The sequence below is a fragment of the Zootoca vivipara genome, chromosome 2 (assembly GCF_963506605.1).
Source record: "Zootoca vivipara chromosome 2, rZooViv1.1, whole genome shotgun sequence".
In the NCBI taxonomy this organism is placed as follows: domain Eukaryota; kingdom Metazoa; phylum Chordata; class Lepidosauria; order Squamata; family Lacertidae; genus Zootoca; species Zootoca vivipara.
This window is the reverse complement of record NC_083277.1, coordinates 47,110,192-47,131,841: the sequence shown is the minus strand read 5'-3', so window position 1 is coordinate 47,131,841 and position 21,650 is coordinate 47,110,192. Positions and strand designations below refer to the sequence as shown.

Here is a 21,650-nt window from a genome sequence, read left to right as displayed (position 1 = left end):
GCTGATTGCTGAAGAATTGATGCTTTTGAATTATGGTGTTGGAAGAGACTCTTGAGAGTCCCATGGACTGCAAGAAGATCAAACTTATCCATTCTGAAGGAAATCAGCCCCGAGTGCTCACTGGAAGGACAGATCGTGAAGCTGAGGCTCCAATACTTTGGCCACCTCATGAGAAGAGAAGACTCCCTGGAAAAGACCCTGATGTTGGGAAAGATGGAGGGCACAAGGAGAAGGAGACGACAGAGGACAAGATGGCTGGACAGTGTTCTGGAAGCTATAAACATGAGTTTGACCAAACTGCGGGAGGCAGTGGAAGGCAGGAGTGCCTGGCGTGCTCTGGTCCATGGGGTCACGAAGAGTCGGACACGACTAAATGACTAAACAACAACAACAAAAATTAACCACCAACCATCATTATATTGACATTTTCATTAGCATATGCATACTTCATTTGAAAAACAGCTTTCATTATTTTGTCAAAAGTCCATCTGGGAACATGTGCTTTTTCTGATTATTATTATTATTATTATTATTATTATTATTATTATTATTATTACAATTTATGTAAAACTGTAGGTTTTGAACTGCTTTCTGTTCCATTGAATGGTAAATAAAACATCCATTATTATAGGTCATTAAATTTTGAGCTATTGGTAAGTATGATGTATCTCAAGGAAGTAAATGATTATAAAACATTTTGGCAAAAGCTAAAGTTCACATGTCCTGGGGCTGACCCACATTGCAGAGCTGTATCCCGCTAGAAATCTGGCCAGATTGAGTGCCAAATTGAGTCTTTTTGTTCAAGCCATTCTCTCAAGGTTATTATAAACTTATTTTGCAGGAGCTACACACAATTGAAATTAGCAAAAGGAACATTATTTTCATCCTCCCAACTTTCTTTTTTTTTAAAATGTGCATGTTAAGTACGTTTGTTGAAAGATCCATTCATGCGCAGTAGAAAATACAGCCTGTGCTGCCAGATATGGAAGTTTAAACAAGTTCAGTGGACAGGATGGCTCCCCCTCTCCCCAGCAGTGTTTTTCTATTCTATTTTATAAAGTAATTCCTTTGCCTGGTTACATCTCAACATGTTAATGAGGGGATAAATCTGCCTGCTCCAGCGCTGAAGAAGAACAAGATATACAAGCACGTTTCAAAAGGAAAATGGGATATCCGGCTTCCACTGTAGTACAGAACGTCAGCTTTCCTGACACACAAAAATGTTGTTTCAAAGACCTTACGGATGAAAAAGATTTCACACATCAAGAGTGTACAAGTCCAAAGACTGCCTTCTTAATTGGAAAGCTTAAAAAGGAACAGAACCAAGCACAGCCACAGCTGGTAGCGAAGATCCAACTTGTGTTGCCCTTCACAAAAACCAAAAAGAGAGAGGAAAAAACCCCAAACTTAATTGTAACTATGGCCAGACTAATCAACATTCTTTTTATTAAACTTGCAAACTGGCACGCAAAATGAATGCTTTGAACTTCGCTACATAGAACAGGCCCTTCTATTTTTGCCTTTACACGCACAAACAAAATTATAATTAGATTAAAAGATTCCACACATCTCAGTGGGTGAGAAAAGGAGTAATTACTGTGCTATACATCGCTACACTGAGGGCAGGGATAATTATTGTTTTTGTTTGTGAAGAAGAAAAGCAAGTCACAACAACATAAATTCTTACCCTCTATGAGGTATTCCTCCCTAAATAAAGTAAAAGGCTAATAATTCCAGCAAAATCCAGACATTTACACAATGATACTGCATTATCATTATCATATATTGCTGCATTATTATCATATACTGCTGCATCCTTTCTTATTGCATCAACATCTTATATTAAAAGAATACTATACAGATGGAATCACATGAGCATTGTACTTAATATTTGTGGATTGACAGGGTCAGCAAAACACTTGGTACATATATACATTTTTTCTTTTTTGCTCTTAAAACTGCCTCCCTTAGTATGAAAGATACTACTGGAATAATGCCAAGGAGGACCAAAAAGAGAGTATAAGATAAAGGATAGCATTATATTAGATAAAAAGAAAAGAGTTAAAAATATAAAAGGTTAGCATAATAAAATGCAACCAGCCAGTTTGGCTGCACTGAATTATTTTTTCTCCCATGTGGATTGTACCTTACATTGACCTTCAAAGCAATTTCCACATTTCTCAAGTACCCACATGGGCCTCCACACAACACAGAAATATAATTATTTTATTCCAACGATGTCAGGTTTGATCTTCCCATTGAAATAGTGTGGGTCCATCGGTGTCATATACACACAATGCATATTCCCTCAGAAACGCACTTAACAGATATTCACCTAACAGTCAAAGGCACAAAAGTGCTCTTAAAAACTGAGGAAATATGGTTCTCATAGGTGATGTTTAAAACCCTAGGTAGGATAAATAGCAGCTCCAGATCCCAAAATTGAAAAATTCAGCCTCATTTCTAAGTTGCAGATTGGACAGTATTGCAAAACCCCCAGAACAACAATGTTGTGAAATGCTGGGAGGGAGGTAGACAGAGAGAGGGGGGGGGGAGAGAGAGAGAGAGAGAGAGAGAGAGAGAGAGAGAGAGAGAGAGAGAGAGAGAGAGGGAAAATGAGATTTATTTAAAGGCTTACTAATTATCATTAGAATATAAACTGAAAAAGTCATTGGGTCTGTATGCAACAAAACTGTACAAAAGTCAAGTTTATGGTATTTTTTATTTTAGTTTTTAAAAATGTGAGATTTACATATTGGTTTACATTCTATGGCCATTCAAAATAACATAAGAACATATAAAGAGGGTTGTGAAAACGTGTAGTAGAAAATGCTGGGTGTAAATGATTAGGCATTCTGAATATATTTGAATTCGCTGCAAACCAGAACCTTTAGTGTATCCATGCAAGTTAGTGTCAGTTCCATACACACCAGCCAGAGAAAGAAGAGGGAGTGGAATGTACAGATGTGGAACTCTGACTGCACAGTTTAGCGACTCAGAACTTCTTTGTTATCTTGAAGATGGACTACTAGACCCAGAAGGTGGACAACAGAACTGGTGTAGAACATTATCTTCCCTGCCAAGGAGGGGGAAAAAGAGATAGAGGGACAGAATCATAAAGGGACATGGTTAGGAGAACAAAGTATTTAAGAATAATGCAGCCCTTTTGTAAACAATACAGAAAGGAAACAGTGTTAGCAACTGCACCTTTCACTGAAAACATGCTTTACTTATTTTGCCCCCGCTTTACAAGACTTTTGCTTAATAAGGTCAAAAAAGAAATTTCATTTAGGAGTTTTCCAGGTCCACCTACAGGACTATGTCCCATCAAGAATTACTACTTACAAATATGGCTGTACTCTCTTAAAAAACACCCCACACAAACAGGTAAGAACTCTGCTTCCAAAGTCTCATGAGTTGCCAGCATCATGAACAATGCTACAAACCAGGTCTACCACTCAAATTGCAAAAACAACGTGGAATACCTCCATCTGTAAAGCTACACTTTTAACCTATGGCGGGAGGAAGCTGAAGGAAGTCCCTTCATCATCAGTATGACCAACAGTGGCCATCTCCTTTAATTAAATAGCTAGCTAAAGAAGAATAACGGAAAGGAATAGGAAAGAGAAAGAAAATACAAAAATCTAAAGCCAAACACTTGTATTTGCCAGGTACTGCTAAATAATACCAAGTGTGTTGCAAATGGATAGATTTAAGTTTTCTCCTCCTCTCTAGATCATACACATTAAAATTTGCTTTAAAACATGACTACTTCAGTAGAGGGTGCCATTCAATAATCATGTGCTACTATTAAAAAGTCCTTATTTTGAATATCAATTCACAATAGTTTTATATTTTATTATAATACACAGCAAATCATTAAGTAGGCCTTTGACTGTTCTTTGAAAAGCAGCTTGCCCTTCAACTGCTTTTTCTGATAATTGAGTTCTAAAGTGGTTTGCTGCACAGCTTTGGCAATGGGATGTTTGCTGTTTGAGAAACAAATGAAAAGTCTACCTGGGTACCCCACAGCCATCCATGCAGCTTCCTAATTTGGCTTAGTGCAAATGAGCAAAAATGCAGGCTTCTGGAGAGGAAACTGTGGCTGCTTTGGTCTTTCTTTGTTTTCGGATCCTGCGCTAGGTTAAGCTATAGTTTAGCTCTCTCTAGACAAACTACAAACTGTAACCAAAGTTTGTCCTATAGATTACAACTTGTGGCTTGTCTGAAGAGAGCTAAACAATGAGTCTGGGTTTGGATGACTAGTTCAGTATAGCACATTAACAAAATGCTCGGGAATGAACAAAGGCCACTACAATCTCCTCTTTGGGATCCTGCACATTTCCTCATCACACTAAACCCACGTATCCCTGCTTACCCATTCACTGCAAATTCTTGTCAGATTATAGACTCATAAAAATGGTTCATGTATATGTATAATAGAATAAAATAATTATAATCCTTACATTTTTTAAAGGTTGCTCTAACATATAGGAGGAAACTTAGGATTTAGTCTATCTTCTCCAAGTCAAAGGCTAAACAACCCAAATGTCAACCCAATTCCATCAGAAGTTGTTCATATTCATGATCCTTTCAAAGTTTCATTCTTACCATTGTATCTTCCATCCTGCAAATATATCGTAGAAGAACAGCTGACTGTCCATGGGAATGCATATTATTGTGAGAAAGCAGGAATGAGAATAAAAATATGCAGGGTAGGGCGAGTAGGAAAAGGATAATCATGCCCATGCATCTTTGAGAATAGATTTTGAAAAAAATGCATTGAACAAGCTTAGATCATTGTCCATCATATATAGGTTCTTCAGTCCTACAGATAACAAGTCAGCAGCACTTGTTCCCTCCTAGTAATTTCAGATCCCTTGGTTATAATCAGGTTGTGCCCAAGTCCGATTGAGGGCAGAACTAAATATGGTCACAGGTATTTTTCCCAGTGGTCCCAGTAATCCACCACAGTAATGGTTGACCAATTAAGTCCTTTTTTGTGCTGCTGCTTTGAAAACAAAACTTTGCTAAAACGCTACTCACCATGATTTGTGAAAACAAAACAAAAAAACTGCAATTAATGTCAAAGTAAGAAAAAAAGTGTCAGAATAATGATTTTACCTCATAGAGGTGTTGAACAAACATTATGCAGGTAGGTACTGCAAGAAAATGAAGGGATTTCTTTGGTACTATAACATCCTTTGCAATATCTTTTTGCTTTCACAGGCATCACTGGGGGGGAAAGAAGAGAGAAAGTCTCCAGTTTCAAGATGCTCATGTAATGTGTTGAGAAATGGACATGAGAATTCAGAAGGATCAGTAATGTAAACGAGGAATGCTTGGCATGATTAGGATGGAAGCTGTCAAATCATTCCATGTGCATCAAAATTAAATATCAAAACTAAATATGATATCATGTCAAACAAAACAAGGATTTGGGGAAGTTTATTTATTTATAAGATGTCTAATGGCATAAAAGTGAATGTCTTCTATTTGTATGTTTTGATTATATGCAACCTTCCTTCCTTTGTGTAGTCCATTCTCCAAAGCCTTTACAGAGGGCAGCTGCCTCCCTGAACAGTGTGGGCTGTGTTCTAGGAGGTTACAGTGGGAAGTGGGGAATTGCCTCAGATCAGGCATTCCTCCACAACACAAACTGCTCTATTTAGGAAGGCCTTTGACTGTCTGGAGATGTTTCTGAAGGGGAGCTGAAAGGTTGTTTGCATGAGCAGCCTTCTGCTGGCACAGTCTTTGGAACTTATCCCGAACATATGGTGGAAGAAGAAACACAACACTTAGAATGAGGAGATAAACAACAAGGATGGCTTGTTGCTACATGGCACATTATTATATTGAGATTATTGCATTGATTTATTTTATTTATTTCATAAAATTTATACACCGTTTGATTTTTTAAAAATAACAACCCTCAAAGCAGTTTACAAAAACAATACCTTGATTTTGCAACTAAAGTTATTTGTTTTATCTATATTCTGTCTTCTTTCCATCAGTGCACATGGGGCTACCTGGTAGTCTTCCATTCAAGCATGGACCAGGCTCACACTTGCTTAGCTTCAGCAATGTGACCACATCATGCAACCCTAGACCTGGGAAATCAACATGGTGCCCTACAGATGTTGCTGGATCCCAAATTCTATCACTTACTTATTTTATTTATTTATTTGAAATATTTATATACCCCAAGCTCATATAAAACGTCATGGCAGTGCACAACAATACACACACACACACAAAACATATGATGCATAATAAAAATGCACACATCATTCTTGACTATTGTCCATGCTGGCCAGCAACATTTGGAGGGCATTATGTTGGCTACTTGCCTTTGACCAGGCCCTTCTCTCCCCAGTATACTTTGACCAATGTAGAAATAAGTAAGAAAAGTGTTGGGGTTTCCTTTTATGTTACAAACACACATTCATTCCTTGTTAATTATTTAAGAATGGTGCATAATCCGCCTGCTAGGGAAAAAGTGTAGCAGTGACTGAAATGTCCATCAATTAGCTATCTGCAGCATCAGTATATTCAAGAAGGGGAGGCACCGTTTTAGTGGCTTTCTATGTGTATATATCGCAGCAGGAATAACACAACGCCTTACATTTATTTGTACCTATTAGGAACTACAAAAATAGAACAAAAGCCATGAATTGGTGCTTTGTATTAGATTTCAAGATTTATTTGGAAAATAACCCAAAGGCATCAATCTAAAAATAAACTATAAATGAAGGCATCTGACTACTAATTTCAAGACTAGGAATGGCATTTGGTAAGTTGCCAAACAGACACTTAGCTGGAAAAGAGGTGTGTGCAATAGTGTCACACAAAATGTCTTGAGATATTGCTGCTGGTACTGAAGAGTTGCAGATGACAGGGGTGGAGAACCTCAGGCTGCAGTGTATGTGTCAAGGCCTCTCTATCTGATAGGGTTGCCAGACTCAATAGAGGACAGGACTTCTGTGCCTTTAATTGCCCTGCTCTCTTCTGAGTCTGGAAACCTCAAAGAGAAACCAGCAGACCCTTTGCTTGGAAATTAAACAAAGGGTCTGCTGGTTTCTCTTTAAGGTTTCCAGATTCAAAAGAGAGCAGGGCAATTAAAGGCACAGAAGTCCTGTCCTCTATTGAGTCTGGCAACCCTACTATCTGACCCTTGGGACTCTCCACAGGACACACCCCTCAGTGGCCCTACTCCACACCCTCTGTTATTCCCCCCTGGCTGGTATGCGCTGAAATGTAATAATGCCTCCTGCTTGCCTGGGTAGAGAGATGTTCATGCAGAAGCTTATGACTTGTGTGGTGGGACTGTACAAGATGAGAGTCACATCACCTGCTGCCCCATCCACTTGCAAGTGGCCCAGAAGTATGCCCACTCCTATACTATGAGAAGGTATCAAATCTAAAAGCACGTTATGTTAACTATTTGAAGAAGGAAAAGTCAAGCTTGAGCACTGTACAAATTATGATGGAGAATAAAGGAATGAATTTCCCATACAGAGACTACAATTTTGGCTGCGTAGTCATAGAGGTTTAGGAAGAAAGGTTTTCATACTTTGAAAGAGTACTTTAGGATGTTCCTTAAAAAAATTAAAGGAGTGCTTTTAAGGATCAAAATGAGCACCACCTGAGCATGGATGAACTCAATATAACTCAATCCAATATAATTTATAGGAGAATGTAATGGAATAATAAAAAAGTGACTGCATGTTTTTCAGGATTTGTTGTAGTGAAAGCAATGCTGGCACTGTTCACACACCCTAAAGATCTTTGCTTAAACTACCGGTACCTATAGACAAAAGGCTTTTTGTCACCATTATTTATTACATTTTTATTATATGTGTTAATAAGTTCATTAACGAATTAGTTAATTTCATTATGAAATTAACTTTTAAAGGATCGTGGAACTGCAATGCTGCAATCCTAAAGTGATTCTGGATTGTACGCACTGAAGCCCAGCTCAGCAAAGCACTGCAAAAGGTCATTTAAGGGTGTTTTAAAATTGTTCAAGCTAAACAAGTTTCCTCAGCTATTGCAAAACCACTACAGTATTTGGCTACAGCAGTCCTGCATCTTGTGACCCGTTAAGGTGAAAGCAGACCACCAGTGTTTACAAACTTTTTTTATAGCCCAGGCAAACAGCAGAGCTAGGACATTTATTGAGCTCCTAGTAGACTACCTGCCTTATAGAACTGGAAGGATGCCATTGACTTGGTAGGTCACAAGACCTGTACACGCATTCTATAGGGGAAAAACCTATTTCATGTGTCATTGGTTTAGGCAAGTTGGATTAAGAATACAGGGAGCACATACAAGTGGATAGCACATTCACTGATTCCAAAATGCGTATATTTATGATGGAAGGAAACCAAACATAAGGCAAAACAAAAGAAAAATGCTTAAATGATGGAAAAGAAATATGCAATACATGAACTATGTGGGAAACACACAATTATGAAAGCAACAACCTTATGCATATCCATTTACAGACTTAGGTTTCACTGCTGATTATCTTCTTTTTACTAGCACAAGGTGAGCACAACCCTTTTTCAGCCCCATATTTACAATATTTTACACGAATGTTATTCATGAGCTGGCAAATTATAAATAATTTAACTCACTTTTACTGATGAGATAAAGAAAAATTATGTGTCCATTTTTAACAGCCCTAAATATGTATTTTATTTTGTACTGTGTAAATATCCCATATAAAGTCAGTCATGAGGAACTGCAAAATCTATGTAGGATACAAGCATCTCCAAACACTTATCCAGATGCCTGTGTGCTGAAAGCCACCAACTTATATGATTTTTATATGCAATGGATTTAGAAAGGAAAATAAAAGTGTTGGTCTGTTGTAATATCTAGTTAATCATGACAAGGATATGTGTAATGCAGAATGCTTTACTGTTCAACCAAAGGCTGGTGGGCTCTAGCTTTTGTGTGCCTACTTTGCATTAGGAAATGGGGAAGATCTAGGGGTTGGAAAAGATCAGTATATGGGGCTTCTGCAGAGGGAGGGAGGGATTTGCAGCTCATAGCTTTAAGTGGAAACCTGCCTGCCCTCACAACAAACCTTGCACGCCTACTTAAAGACTGAAGCAGCCAGAGGACCAAACAGACTGCTGACTGTTCTGATCTAGTCTAATTCAGAGCTGCGCCAAAAATTCCCCACCCTACTTTGCAGGTTCAAATTGTGGGAGGCATTCTGGTGGGTTTCAGGATGCAGAGCAAAGCAGGAATTGCTTCAGAAAAGGGGAAAGAAAACACCTTTCCCCTGCTCTTTTTTAATTTAAAAAGAACCTAGATGCTGTAGCAGCAAAGGGTCTTTCCTCCTCCGATTTCCCCCCTTTTATTTGCATTGTCAAAGAATCTTAGGCTTGTAGAGTTGGAAGAAACCATGAGGACCATCTAGTCCAACAACCTGCTATGCGGGAATCTCAGCTAAAGCATCTGTGACCATCCTACCTCTGCTTAAAAACCTCCAATGATGGAGAGGCCACCACCTTCCAAGTGAGTCCATTCCACTGACAAACAGCTCTTACCGTCAGAAAGTTCTTCCTGATGTTTAGTCGGAATCTCCTTGCTTGTAACTTGAAGCCATTGGTTTGGGTGAACAGGGAAATGCAGAGCTCTTTATGCTGCCTTGTTCTTCCCACCAGAATGCCAGTTGAATGCACACTAGTGTGATCATTCGGCACAATGTAGTTACCCACTTTCTATCCCCCCCCCCAATTCTGTGTATCAATTGACAAAGCAAGCCCTAATAGCTACGGCTCATACAGCTCTGCATTGCAAAGCATTGTTATAGGAAACCACTTGCAGCCCAGCCATTAGGACTTGCTTTGCTTTAGGAGAACTTGGTGCTCCAGCCTTTGGGACAGAACAACCTGCAGCCTGTGGGCTGCATGTGGCCTGTTGCCTCAGTCCATGGCCTCCAGTGTCTCTCATACCTTGTCTCTGATCAAGCACCATTGTTGCCACAAGGCACACAGGTCTTGTACATATGTTATCTGATATCCAACAACAGAACACTATAGATAGAACACTGTAGGAGCCACAATCTATAGTTTGGCATCCAAACTCTATGGGGAATTGCCATAGCTCATTGACAGAGCATCTGCTTTCCAGGTTCAATCCATTGCTTCCTGTGTGAAATCACGGAGAGCCACTGCCAGTTAGTGTAGATAGAACTGAGCTAAATGGATGGTCTGACTCTGTATAAGGCAGCTTCCTATGTTCTTACATGCCTTCTAGCGCCTCTTCTCCTATTGCTGCAATGGTAGCAGCACTAGGCCAAAGACAAGGTAAGGGAGATTCCAAGGTTGCATCAGAGGCTACAATGGGCTGAGAAAGAGAGGTTGTCTGTGCAGGGGAGCATTCCTCCCCAATAATGTGGTCCCAAATGAAACTATATTCCTGCTTTAGAGACTACAGTTCACAGAACGGTGTTAATGAGTGAGCTTTGACTCACACTTCTTTCGCAAGTCGCTTTGAATCTTCTTTCCTGGAAAAAAGTGATTACCGATAATAATTTGGAATCGGCCCTTTGTCTCAGGAAGTAAGACCTCAGGACTTCATAGATGTGTATGTTATGAGTTGAGCATGAGCACTGGAAAGAGGTTCTCAAATAGGTGGTGCACCCTCCTTGCATGCTCATGAGCAAAATCACAGCAAACACAGACCTGCTTATGGGCACTGTTTTGCCTGAGGTATATTTATCTTGGGCAGGCAAAGGAGGAGTGGAAGGGAGCAGCAGAGCATGGTCTCAAGGTCTTGAGGGCTTTCTATGTGTTTGCTTGAAAGCGCCCTCATTGATGTACCGGTATGTGGACGCCAATTCTTTAAATGTCACGGCATTTGTTTATTTAGTGAACATATAAACTGGGGGGAACTGGAGACGCTATACTGATTTTCTGTGGAAATTCTACAAAGACCTATACTATAAAATAGTGTGTGCTTAAATGTTTTAAAATGTGATTGTTAAAGTAAAAAATTTATCATATAGAGGTACCAAAAATAAATATAATAAATGGTCAGCCCTGTCTATGAAAGGAAAAAGTGGGTGGACCATAACTACTCTTACCTGTACTCTGAGTGTGTGGCAGGGACAGTGAGCTGGGTATGGTACAATGGAGCTGGACAGCAAAACTGGTGCAGAGTATTTATAGACCTACGACACAAGGAAAAACAAAGTCAACACACTGAGTGTCTATTAAGGGGCTTTCTAATGGAAAGGTAGGTGCTAATGGTTATATTTGAAATGTTTCAATAAGCTTTTTCACTTTCTAAAAAATAAAATAAATATATTAAAACTCTCAACTTCCAGTTACTGGAAAAATTAAGGGGAATAATCCCCATACAAATGTATGCATATATCAGAAATGAGTATGATGGGCGATTGTAATGAAGAGTTTAAATGTTGTTGGGTTGGGAAGGACCCCCTAAATGTATAACAAGTTTTTAAAATCAATGTCTTTGCTATATTCAGTACAGTAATAGCAAAGATAAGTTAAGGGTTGGTTAGGATTTCTGCAGAAATATGAAGCAAGATATGCGGGTCACTCTGCACCAGTCTAGCTGTTATTTTAAACTACTCCAAATTCTGTTGTGCTTTCAGGCATTAGGAAAATAATCAGATACTCAAATAAATATAATATTTTAATAAACTTGTGGTATAATTTCTTAAGATAATGATCTATTTATGTAATTATGCAAAATCCTATTTTCCTTTTAATTCCATGGAACCAAACACCAATGTATGTTCAGTAAGCCCTTTTGTAGCATGAAAAAATATATAAATTTTACACCTGAAGAATTATTTCTCAGTATGCATCTACAATTAAACCAGTCAAACAAAATATTGGAAAAATGATGGCAATGCATAAGATGACACAAAACGATACAACAAATAAACCAAAATGGGAGATACATAGTAGTAGTATGCTTCATGGCTGGCATGTGTTATTAACATTTTGAGTTTGGTTTAGTACAGAAAATATTGTGTGATGAAACCACAAAATCAAATTTCCTGAATAAAGCAATCTGGATAAGATGGTGAAGATGAAAACCCACACCAATGATCTGATAAAACTGGTATTCACTAGCTGCTATCCATTATGCAAAATAAAACTTGAGACTATTCATGAAAAGATGATAATAATGTGTATGAAAAGTACTCCACTTGGCTCTCTTTGCTTCTTTTGCTCACGGCAGTTTCCCGGGAGCTTCAATAAGCACAGTGTATTTTTAGTTTCAGGTGATTAAAGTCAGAGTCCTATGAGGTCATCCTCTTAAAAGATCAAAAAGACGAGTTAAGCAGAAATATGTCATGCTGTCTGTCTCCAGAAAGAGGAGGGAATCAAGCACTAATCTTTCAAAAATGAAGGTCAGGTTGCTCTGACTCTTGCTGCTAAGACTTACATCAGAAACCTCATTAGCAAGTGAGAATATTCTACTTACTATATTCTACTATAAAGCTGAAAACAGATGGTCACACTTTTGTCTTGGGTTGTAATGTGTGATGACTTACAGTCAGGTTTTTCCCACTACAGTGAGTTCAAATGTACGTAATATCAAACCATAGTTTGCCCACCTGTGGGCTTCGACTCTGCCCTATCCACATCCCCTTATGCATTCTGCTTCCCTATCTGCCACTGCAGATGGATTGGCAAACTATGGTTTGTGTTTGTCCCTCCAAGGAAAAAGGGAAATCCACTTAAAACTATGGTTTCTAACTGTGATTTGGGGGAGAAGCCATAGTTAGATATAATGGCAAGCCAAATAGTTTGTCGAAACCAGGAAGCCTAGAAGAAAACTGGAACAATGCACAAGGGAAAAAGGGACAGGGCAGCAACTTAGTCCAAGGATGGCCAAACTATGGTTTGGCATTACAGTTGAAATGATCTAAAGTATATGTTATCAGGAAATAACTACCTTATTGATCCAGCTTTTCATGAAAATACTGACTACCTCTCCAGTCTCAACTTTGGGATGTTTGAAGTGGCTTTAAGGCTGCTAAGTTTTGGCAGCTCCCTGTAAAATGCATTCACAGTGTGTGAAGAGTGCAGCAAACTTTATTATTGAGATTGTTTAGGAATGTTGTATTATTTCATTGTTGATCCCGACATGATCCACATATAAAGTTTATTATACTCATTTTGCTTTTTATAAACTTGTTTTAACAAACAATGTTACAATGTATTTTATAGTCTTTGTAAACTGTTTATAGTTTTTATTTATAGTTAAATGGTATACAGATTTTGTTAAATAAGCAATATTATCTATGACAGCAAGGAGAAATATATCTAATTAAACATGAATCATATTGTTTATCCAAAATGTTCAAAGCTAAGAAGACTGATTGTTATACTTAACCAAAAACAGTGGGAGGTGTTTGAAAATCCTGAAACATATTTTGGGCAGAAATAAAACTCAGAAGAGTTCGATGGGCTGTTTTGCAAATAATTTAAATTTTTAAAAGTCTTCCTACTGAATATATGTTGTAAATTTTTGTTTTGTTTTCCATTTCAGTCTTAATTTCTTTCAAGCATCCTTTAATTCCCAAGTTGGTTTTTTCCTGAACAGCCATTAAATGCCTCTAATTTCTAAGTACCATAAACAGTAATAAATCAGTCCTTGCCCAAAAAGCTGAATACCGTATTTTGGGATCTGGGGCTTTGGCTATCACCCGAAGAACTTATACATGCTTATAATATGACTTATACATGCTTATAACATGACTTACCAGTGCCACCATGTCATCATTAATACCTTTTTATTATAAGCAGAATTTAGTATTAGAAATAAGTCTGCAATTAAAAAAATCTAAACCCACATTTCCCCATACAATCACTTTGCACAATGGTCCCTTGTTATTTCCCAGTCACTATAAATTCAAAGTATAGTGGACCAGCTTCTATCTATAGACTGTATTTCCTACTGTAAACAAACCATGTATTCCTCTGGCCTAACAAACAAAATTCTGAAAGCTAATATTTGTTTAATAAAACATTAGCAAATGAATAGCATCTTCTACAACCATGTTTATCAGTTGTCAAACCCTTTCTGGCTGCATCTCTGTCCCAATACAAATGCACCATCTGGCTAATCGGCATAGAAATAAAGAATGCAGGCTTAAATTGGGGGTGGGGCAATCTGAATTGAGACAGCAACAAGCGATGGAAGATAGATTCTGTCTCCTGTTTACACAAAGAAAACTATCAGCTCCACACACCAACCTCCAATTTAATGTGCAGTTTGGAACTCAGAGCCATGTTCCAAAGATGAAACCACATTCAGTCGCTTTGACTCTCATCTCCCTCTCTTTCTCAAGTAAGCAAAGAAACTGACATAAATTGTATTATTTTTAAGTTCAGATACTTTTGCTACTAAATACATTTTTGTTTAAGAAGGCTTTCCCCTGCATGCAGGTGATCTAGTGATTACTCCTGGTTGCATGCAGTAATTGTAGCAAAATCTTTTTAGAGTATTTATTGCAATTTCCCTCATTTTATCTTCCTGTGCACCTCTTTGAAAGCTTCGGTGGGTGGGAGGGTGAGGTGAAGAACAAGGAAGAGGTAGAGAACAGAGAATGAGAGCGACTGATTGGGTGGCTGTTAACATAAAAGGAAAGGCCGTTGGAAGTGCATCTCAGATTTTCAGGGGTGGGAATATGATGCACAGTCAGAAGCCATTTGGGATAGGAAAGTGCTTGGATCAGCCGGGCAACCACTCCCATGATTTACTGGCAAATCACGTAAGTAAAAATAAAACATGAATGCAGGAATGTCACTGTACTCGTTGCTTTACAAATAGGGGTGGTTGTGGCAATCTATATTTTTGTAAATTGGGTATCTGGAGTAGGATGTGTCATGAGACCTATTTTACATAGGATGACCGTCTCTTTGAAAGTGCCACCTATTTAAATGGCTGTGCAGTACAACTATAAACTGGTTCCTGCATTGCCGGGGATTGAGCCTCAGGGTCTTTCCAACATTACAATTCTATGATACTATGAAGGGAGAGAAGGGCCTGTGAAATTGTCCTTCAGCAGTTAACACCTGGACAGCAAACCGAGAAGGCATAGTATTCTCCTGATGAGATTTAAATTAATTATTTCAAAAGAAATGTATCTACACATATAAACTAACACATGCACATTTAAAGTGTATTTGTGCACTCTTTTCTGGTGGTGGTCTATTCACTCCTGCTTTTGACAATATAGCCTGGTCCCCAGTTCTAAGGATGTAGAGAAAGAGGAGACTGCAGTTGTACAATGGAAGGACAACCCATTAATAGGTACATGAGGGAACCTTGGTTATAACAAGAAAGAACACTGACTGATTGATTGATTTACAGGAAGATGCTGAAAAGAAAGTGAAAAGAGAAAACTAGGTGTGGATTGTTTGGGAGAAGGACAGCAGACATATGTTATCATATGTTATCTAAAGGGAATGCCAATTTTTAACTTCCAAAGAGAGAGATGGGAATGCTACAGTGTACATACAAGCCATCACTTGGAAAGTTCTGGAAAAGATTGATGCTATAATTGCTCATTGGTAATGAGAAAGGTGTTACTGATTATCATCTGTCATGGATTCACAGATCTTGAATCACTAGTAACTTCTGGCTATGGCTCAATGCCTAAATTGCAGAACAGTTATATAGTACACATGTGTGTATTACAAGCATTTTATTTGCCTTGCAATTTGTGGTTCACCTCATCACATTTGTCATCCGTAGCTATCTGCTTACATGCACTTATAATTCCCACTTTCTGCTTGTTGGCTGCTGAGTCTGCCCATCACCTCATGGACAGAACTGTTACTATTTTCATCTATGAAATGTTAAAGGGTATGGAAACTTGTATGAAAGCCATGCAGTTCCTGTAAACAAACACTACAGTATGAATTGCTGTGAGAAGGGGAGATTATGGCTGCTCAATAGGTGAAAAATTGAGACTGAGACAGAAAGACTGCGCAACTTTTTGAAAAATGCAGCTTAAGTTTAGTTTAGGATGAATTGTCCTTTTATAATTACACTAAAATGGCTCTGTGTGTAGTTTAAAGAAAACAACCAGCAACAACCTTCAGCTATAATTACTGCTGTGCTGAACCCAATACAGTGGTACCTCTGGTTAAGAACTTAATTCGTTCCGGAGGTCCGTTCTTAACCTGAAACTGTTCATAACCTGAGGTACCCCTTTAGCTAATGGGGCCTCTCGCTGCCGCCACGCAGCCACCACACGATTTCTGTTCTCATCCTGAAGTAAAGTTCTTAACCTGAGGTACTACTTCCGGGTTAGCGGAGTCTGTAACCTGAAGTCTTTGCAACCCGAAGCGTTTGTAACCCGAGGTACCACTGTACAGAAAAATATTCGCTTCCTGCGAAAGTGGTGCTCCTTTCCTACCTGTTTTGTGAAAAAAACTGCACTTTTTAAAAAAATCACAGGCTATGTGGTGGGGTGGCATTTATTTCATCCCTTTAATGAGGGGGCCAAGTGGTCCAGCCTGTCTCTCTTTCCCCTGAAAGGTTTAGGGAGGACCACACCTGCAGTGTGGGAATATCTGTAAATGGACTTCCTGGTATGACCATGTAAGCATGTAATGTCACCTGCTTTTGTGCTATAAATTTTATCTCCCACTACCTGACCTTTTTGGAAACATGTTCGCTTTACCCCCACCCCATCCCCTCAAAGGGCTAGAAAAACCCACTGTGAAAGTTTCCCCAAACACTAGTTATAATGACCCTTATTTAACAACAGTAAGCTGATGGCACCCATTTGTTATCTGCCAGCATTTCCACAATACTACACGCCAAATCAGGTGCATATTAAAATTTACTAACTAAATCAGATAACATTTCCCTTGTGTGACATACCATAGAGCATTAAAATTGTTTGGATCATCCAAGATGAAACCTGTAATAAGATCAAACCACTCTAGTGCTAAAACAAAGGCAGAAGAAGCAGAACAAATTAAATATAAATTTATTCTCTATATACATTTAGCTTCTTTTGGTGATTTTCCACAGCGTATTTGCCTTCGACTGAAACATTTTAATCGCCCACTTAAAAACAACATTTGACTTTCTTGGTTGCTGAAGCTCTTAGTGGAATTCTAGAATGACATTTTTAAAACGACTATTAAAGAAGCAAATTGCAAAGCTGCATTGGACTGGAATTTCCAACAACCTGATAAAAATGAGTGGTATCATCTATGTTATTAAAACATCATCAACAGGAAAGAGAGAAAAAGGATGATAAATATTCCAGGGAAGGGGTGCAGTTAAGTGGTAGAGAATCTGCCATGCAGGCTACTGGGAAAGACTCTTTGCCTGAAACCCTGGAGAGCTGTAGCCAGCCAGTGTAGACAGTACTGTACTGATTTAGATGGATGGTTTGATTCAGTATAAGGCAGCTTCCTTATACTTACTATACATTAAAAGTTTTAGAATGCATTCCTGCCCCTATTTGCTCATATAAATTTCCCTGAGGTCAGTGGGACGCACCATGTATAACTCTAGGACTGCATCCTATTTGCACAGGTTATTCATTGGAACTCCCAACTTCAAAACATTGGCTTATTTTCCTTTTCTTTCTGATAGAACTATGACCCACCCCACCCCCGGTGTGATACTTCAGGCTGCAACAGTACCATTTTGAGAGAGCTTATATAGCCATATCAAGTCCTGGTTTTTTCATCACAGTTAATGAATTTAAAGCAGTCCATGGGATCCATGCTTTTGATAGCCATAACTATGATCAAGTCTTAACTAGGCACAGACCTTGACTATGGTGAAAGCTACTGGGGATTTTGGCCCCGCTGACCATTAAGTATGATTAAGGCTTATATCTGTACCAACCTTAGGCATTCTCAAGGCACGCAGGAAGAGCTGAACCTTCATCCTCTTTCCGATCTCTTAACCATGGTAACCAGCCCATACAGTTTGAATCACACAAATCCTAGTTAAAATACATGTGCACTTAGAACTGAAAACATATGGTCTGAAACTAGTTATATTTGCACTGATGTTTGCATGGTCCCCACCAACGGACGGCTATGTGGTTGTAGAAAACTCCTCATTTTAATTTCATATGCACAATGTTAAAAGTTGAGATTATCAACCTAAGGAGCATTGCTTCTGAAAGTTCATTTCATAGATAAATTTAACAAAGTTCATCGGTTGAAAATAAGATTGCCTCTAAATGCAGCCAAACCCCCTGAAAGAAACACACACCACAAGCATAGTAAGTATTATTACTAAGTCTAGATATTTGGTAATCTACACTTCAATTGAGAATTTAGAAACAATTAGCATGATCCAGTCCCAGCATGAGAATTCAGAGACACAGTATAAAGAACACTCACACTCATCTGCACCAGCGAAGAAGCTTCAAAATAAATTGTACTCAGACTTCCCAGGTGCCACAGCAATGCCATGCCCAGCTTAACATGATGGGGTATGGGCATCCTCCCCTCCCATCAGCATCAAGCAGCGTATGTATTTGCATGTAGAATGCTAGTGCTTGGAATGCATAGAAGACAAAGTATAAAAAATCGTCTTCTGGGATCAAATCAAAATATCTAGTGCAGCATTCTGGTAGCAGCCTGCCATATGTCTTTGGAAGCTTTCAAGCAGAGCAGGGAGACGATGTCTCTCTACTGTCACTAGCATCTGGTCTTCAAAATGGAGGGTCTGGTGAGCAGATACAGGAAGTGTGCATATGTGGAAACGGTATTGAGAGAGCACATTTAAATATCAACTGAGAATTCTGGATTTACCAGTCAGCAGGATTGAATAGATTCTTTGTGCAGTAGCTCCATAAGACACTGATTTCTGGATTTGCGTGGCCACTGCAATCCACTCTACACATTCTCCCATTATTCCTTCCCAGTCTTAAGCTCAGGGCACCACAAGTTTTTTCTCTCTCTCAACAATTAGACATGCTATCAGTGCATGGAAGGGAGAGTAGGATTATGCTTGCTAGCCCCACTGCAATCTCTGTCTGTTAACATGGCTTTGTGTACGCAGAGCCTATGCACGTAAATTCTGTTTCAAAGCAACATAGGGACATTGGAAAGTACAGCCAATGTGCATTGCCTGTACACAGATCTGCGTGAAAAGTACTAAAATACCTCTGGGAGGCATTGCCCTTCATGGACTGTGTTGATGTTGGGACTATGGTGTGACTTTGCTGCATTTGCCCGTAGATAAGAAACCGAAGTGCACCCTAAGCTTTTGCTATAAACCGGTATGTCCAGTGTGGCAGACTGTTGAATTCTTGGTTAAAATCCCCACTCAGCCAATGAGCTCGATGGGTGACCTTGGGCCAGTCACTTTCTCTAAGCCTAGCCCTCCCTCACAGGGTTGATTGTGAGGATAAAATGGGGTGGGGGTGGGGAGAGAACCATGGTACGCTACCTTGAGCTCCTTGCGAGAAAGGCACAATATAACTATAGTAATAATAATAGTAAAGATATATGAAATCATGTGTCCATATAAACTAATCACATGAACTGTTCATTTTATATTGATGACTGAATTGGAAATCACTCAATTCTATACAACCATAATGGATATTAAAATCCTGTGATACAACACCTTGACAATTCATATTCAATAGAACTGGCATACATTATGATTCACGGCTATAGGATGAAGTGCTTAAGTAAAAGCAAAAGATACCCACCAGACATGAAAGAAAATGAAATGTGGCTAATTGGCAAAACTCACTTGGCTTCCCTTATGAGAAGATTCCTATTAGATTCTGTCACAGACTTGATTATTAGCATGGTAAAGAAAAAAGCCCAAGCTAAGCTAATCCTTTTCTTTGCTGAAGTATATGAAGTTCTTTGCAGATATTTAGTGCTAACCTACACAACAGAGCTTACAGAGCTTCTTAATGCAACTTCTAATTTTTATCATGAATCTTAAAAGAATCTAGGGGTTTATAAATGTGAGGTGCTGTATTGCCTTTTTCAGAATGGAGATAAGCCCATTTTTAAAAGAATATACTCCACCCAAATAAAACGTGCTATCAAAATGAGTTTTCTTTGTTTATGCTGTCACCAACAGGCATAAAACAACTAGCCTTTCTAGAGATCTCCGCTTTGGTCTCATATCTTTATGAGTCATATTTTCAGAGGTTATTTTTAGCTATGAGTTTTAAATAGGTCATAACTCTTTCCAAATCTTCACCAACAGTCAAGTAAAATTCCAAAATGATATGCATTCCTTGGTTTCAAATAAAAGAAGGTGGTGTGTGTATATCAGAAAATCAGTCAATCACAAAATGGTTCAACAACAGATATCACCTTACCTATTATATTTCTCTTCTAATGCTCTTTCTAAACATCGGCAACAATGCAACAATGCACTGTTAGCTACATAAAACATACTGTTCCTTTCTGTTACCCCTAAGTAACCAATTTATTTTCATCAGTACCCAGCAAGAGATGCCACTGTAATATGCAAGTTGTAGAATATAATCAACTTAGTTAACATCCCTAACAGTGAATTATTAATAAATTATTAATAGAAGAAGCTGAACTAGCAGAGAAATTTTAAAAGAACAGCACACAATACATTCCTGACAATTAATAATTTTCTCATGATTTTTTTTTACTATACAGCAATTCCATTGGGTGATATCCAACTAAGTCGGACTCAGAGTAGACTGATTGAAACAAATGGACTTCAGGTCCATGGATTTCAATGAGTTTGAGTATGACTAACATCAGAAAGCAGATATCACCTATCAAATACTTAAGACAGATACATCAGAAAGCTCATTTTAAAAATACTATGTGGAAACAACATAGCAGCAGCTAAATAGAAAAATAAAAATTTTGAGATTGTGAAAGGAAATCATTTACTGTAAAGGAAAGTTTGTTACCCAATATGTGTTTCATCCATGGAAAATCTCTGATGCTAAAATAATAGAACCCATCTATGTTTCTGGTAAAGGGCTGAAGACAAGATTTTGAACACTTTTAACAGCTCAAAGTATCTGTTCATGGTGTCAGTGTGTCTGTGTGTTTTAAAGAAAAGCTCTTAAATATTCAGACACGATGAAAATATTTAAAGCCATTATTTGAAACATCAAGATACAATCTGTGCAGCCTTAATCTGATCTATACCTCTTGCCAGATATGACTTTACCTTTATATATACCCTTAAACAAATACTGTTTTCCCCCCCAATCAAACTAAAATATAAAACTTGAAATGAAAGGAGACAAAGCCTTACATTCATTCTACAATACAAGTTCTCGTATGGCCCTGGCTCTGTTACACATGGAAAGGATACATTGCTATTTGATTTTTAAAATAAAGCACTGGCATTATAAGGAAGTAATCTCTAAATAACTCAAATAATTAGATCCACAAGGAAACCCTTCCTCATCAGGACAGACAAGTAATGTGCTAAGGAACTAAACAGTGAGCAGTAGTCATGGATCATTATCGCCACCTTACAGATCTGTATAACAGTGGCATTCTTGATCACATATTGCTTGAGAAAACAATTAATATTGTTATATGAACGTAATATATTATCATTATAGTTCTATACTAGACAACATATTATATTTTCCTGCACGGATTATGCAAAGTCTATTTAAGGTTTGC

At 38.3% G+C, this 21,650-nt stretch overlaps 1 protein-coding gene across 7 annotated transcripts in view; it reads right to left on the bottom strand.

Moving 5' to 3' along the window:
• Nucleotides 1–21,650, bottom strand: part of IQSEC1 (IQ motif and Sec7 domain ArfGEF 1) — a 321,903-nt gene that overhangs the window by 184,924 nt on the left and 115,329 nt on the right. For 5 of the 7 annotated variants that reach the window (XM_035106280.2, XM_035106281.2, XM_035106288.2 and 2 more), the window contains exon 3: nt 11,105–11,191. The exons of the other annotated variants lie outside the window; for them this stretch is intronic. In XM_035106280.2, coding sequence (XP_034962171.2) covers nt 11,105–11,191 — 87 coding nt within the window. The remainder of the gene's footprint in view (nt 1–11,104; nt 11,192–21,650) is intronic. 7 annotated transcript variants of the gene reach the window in all.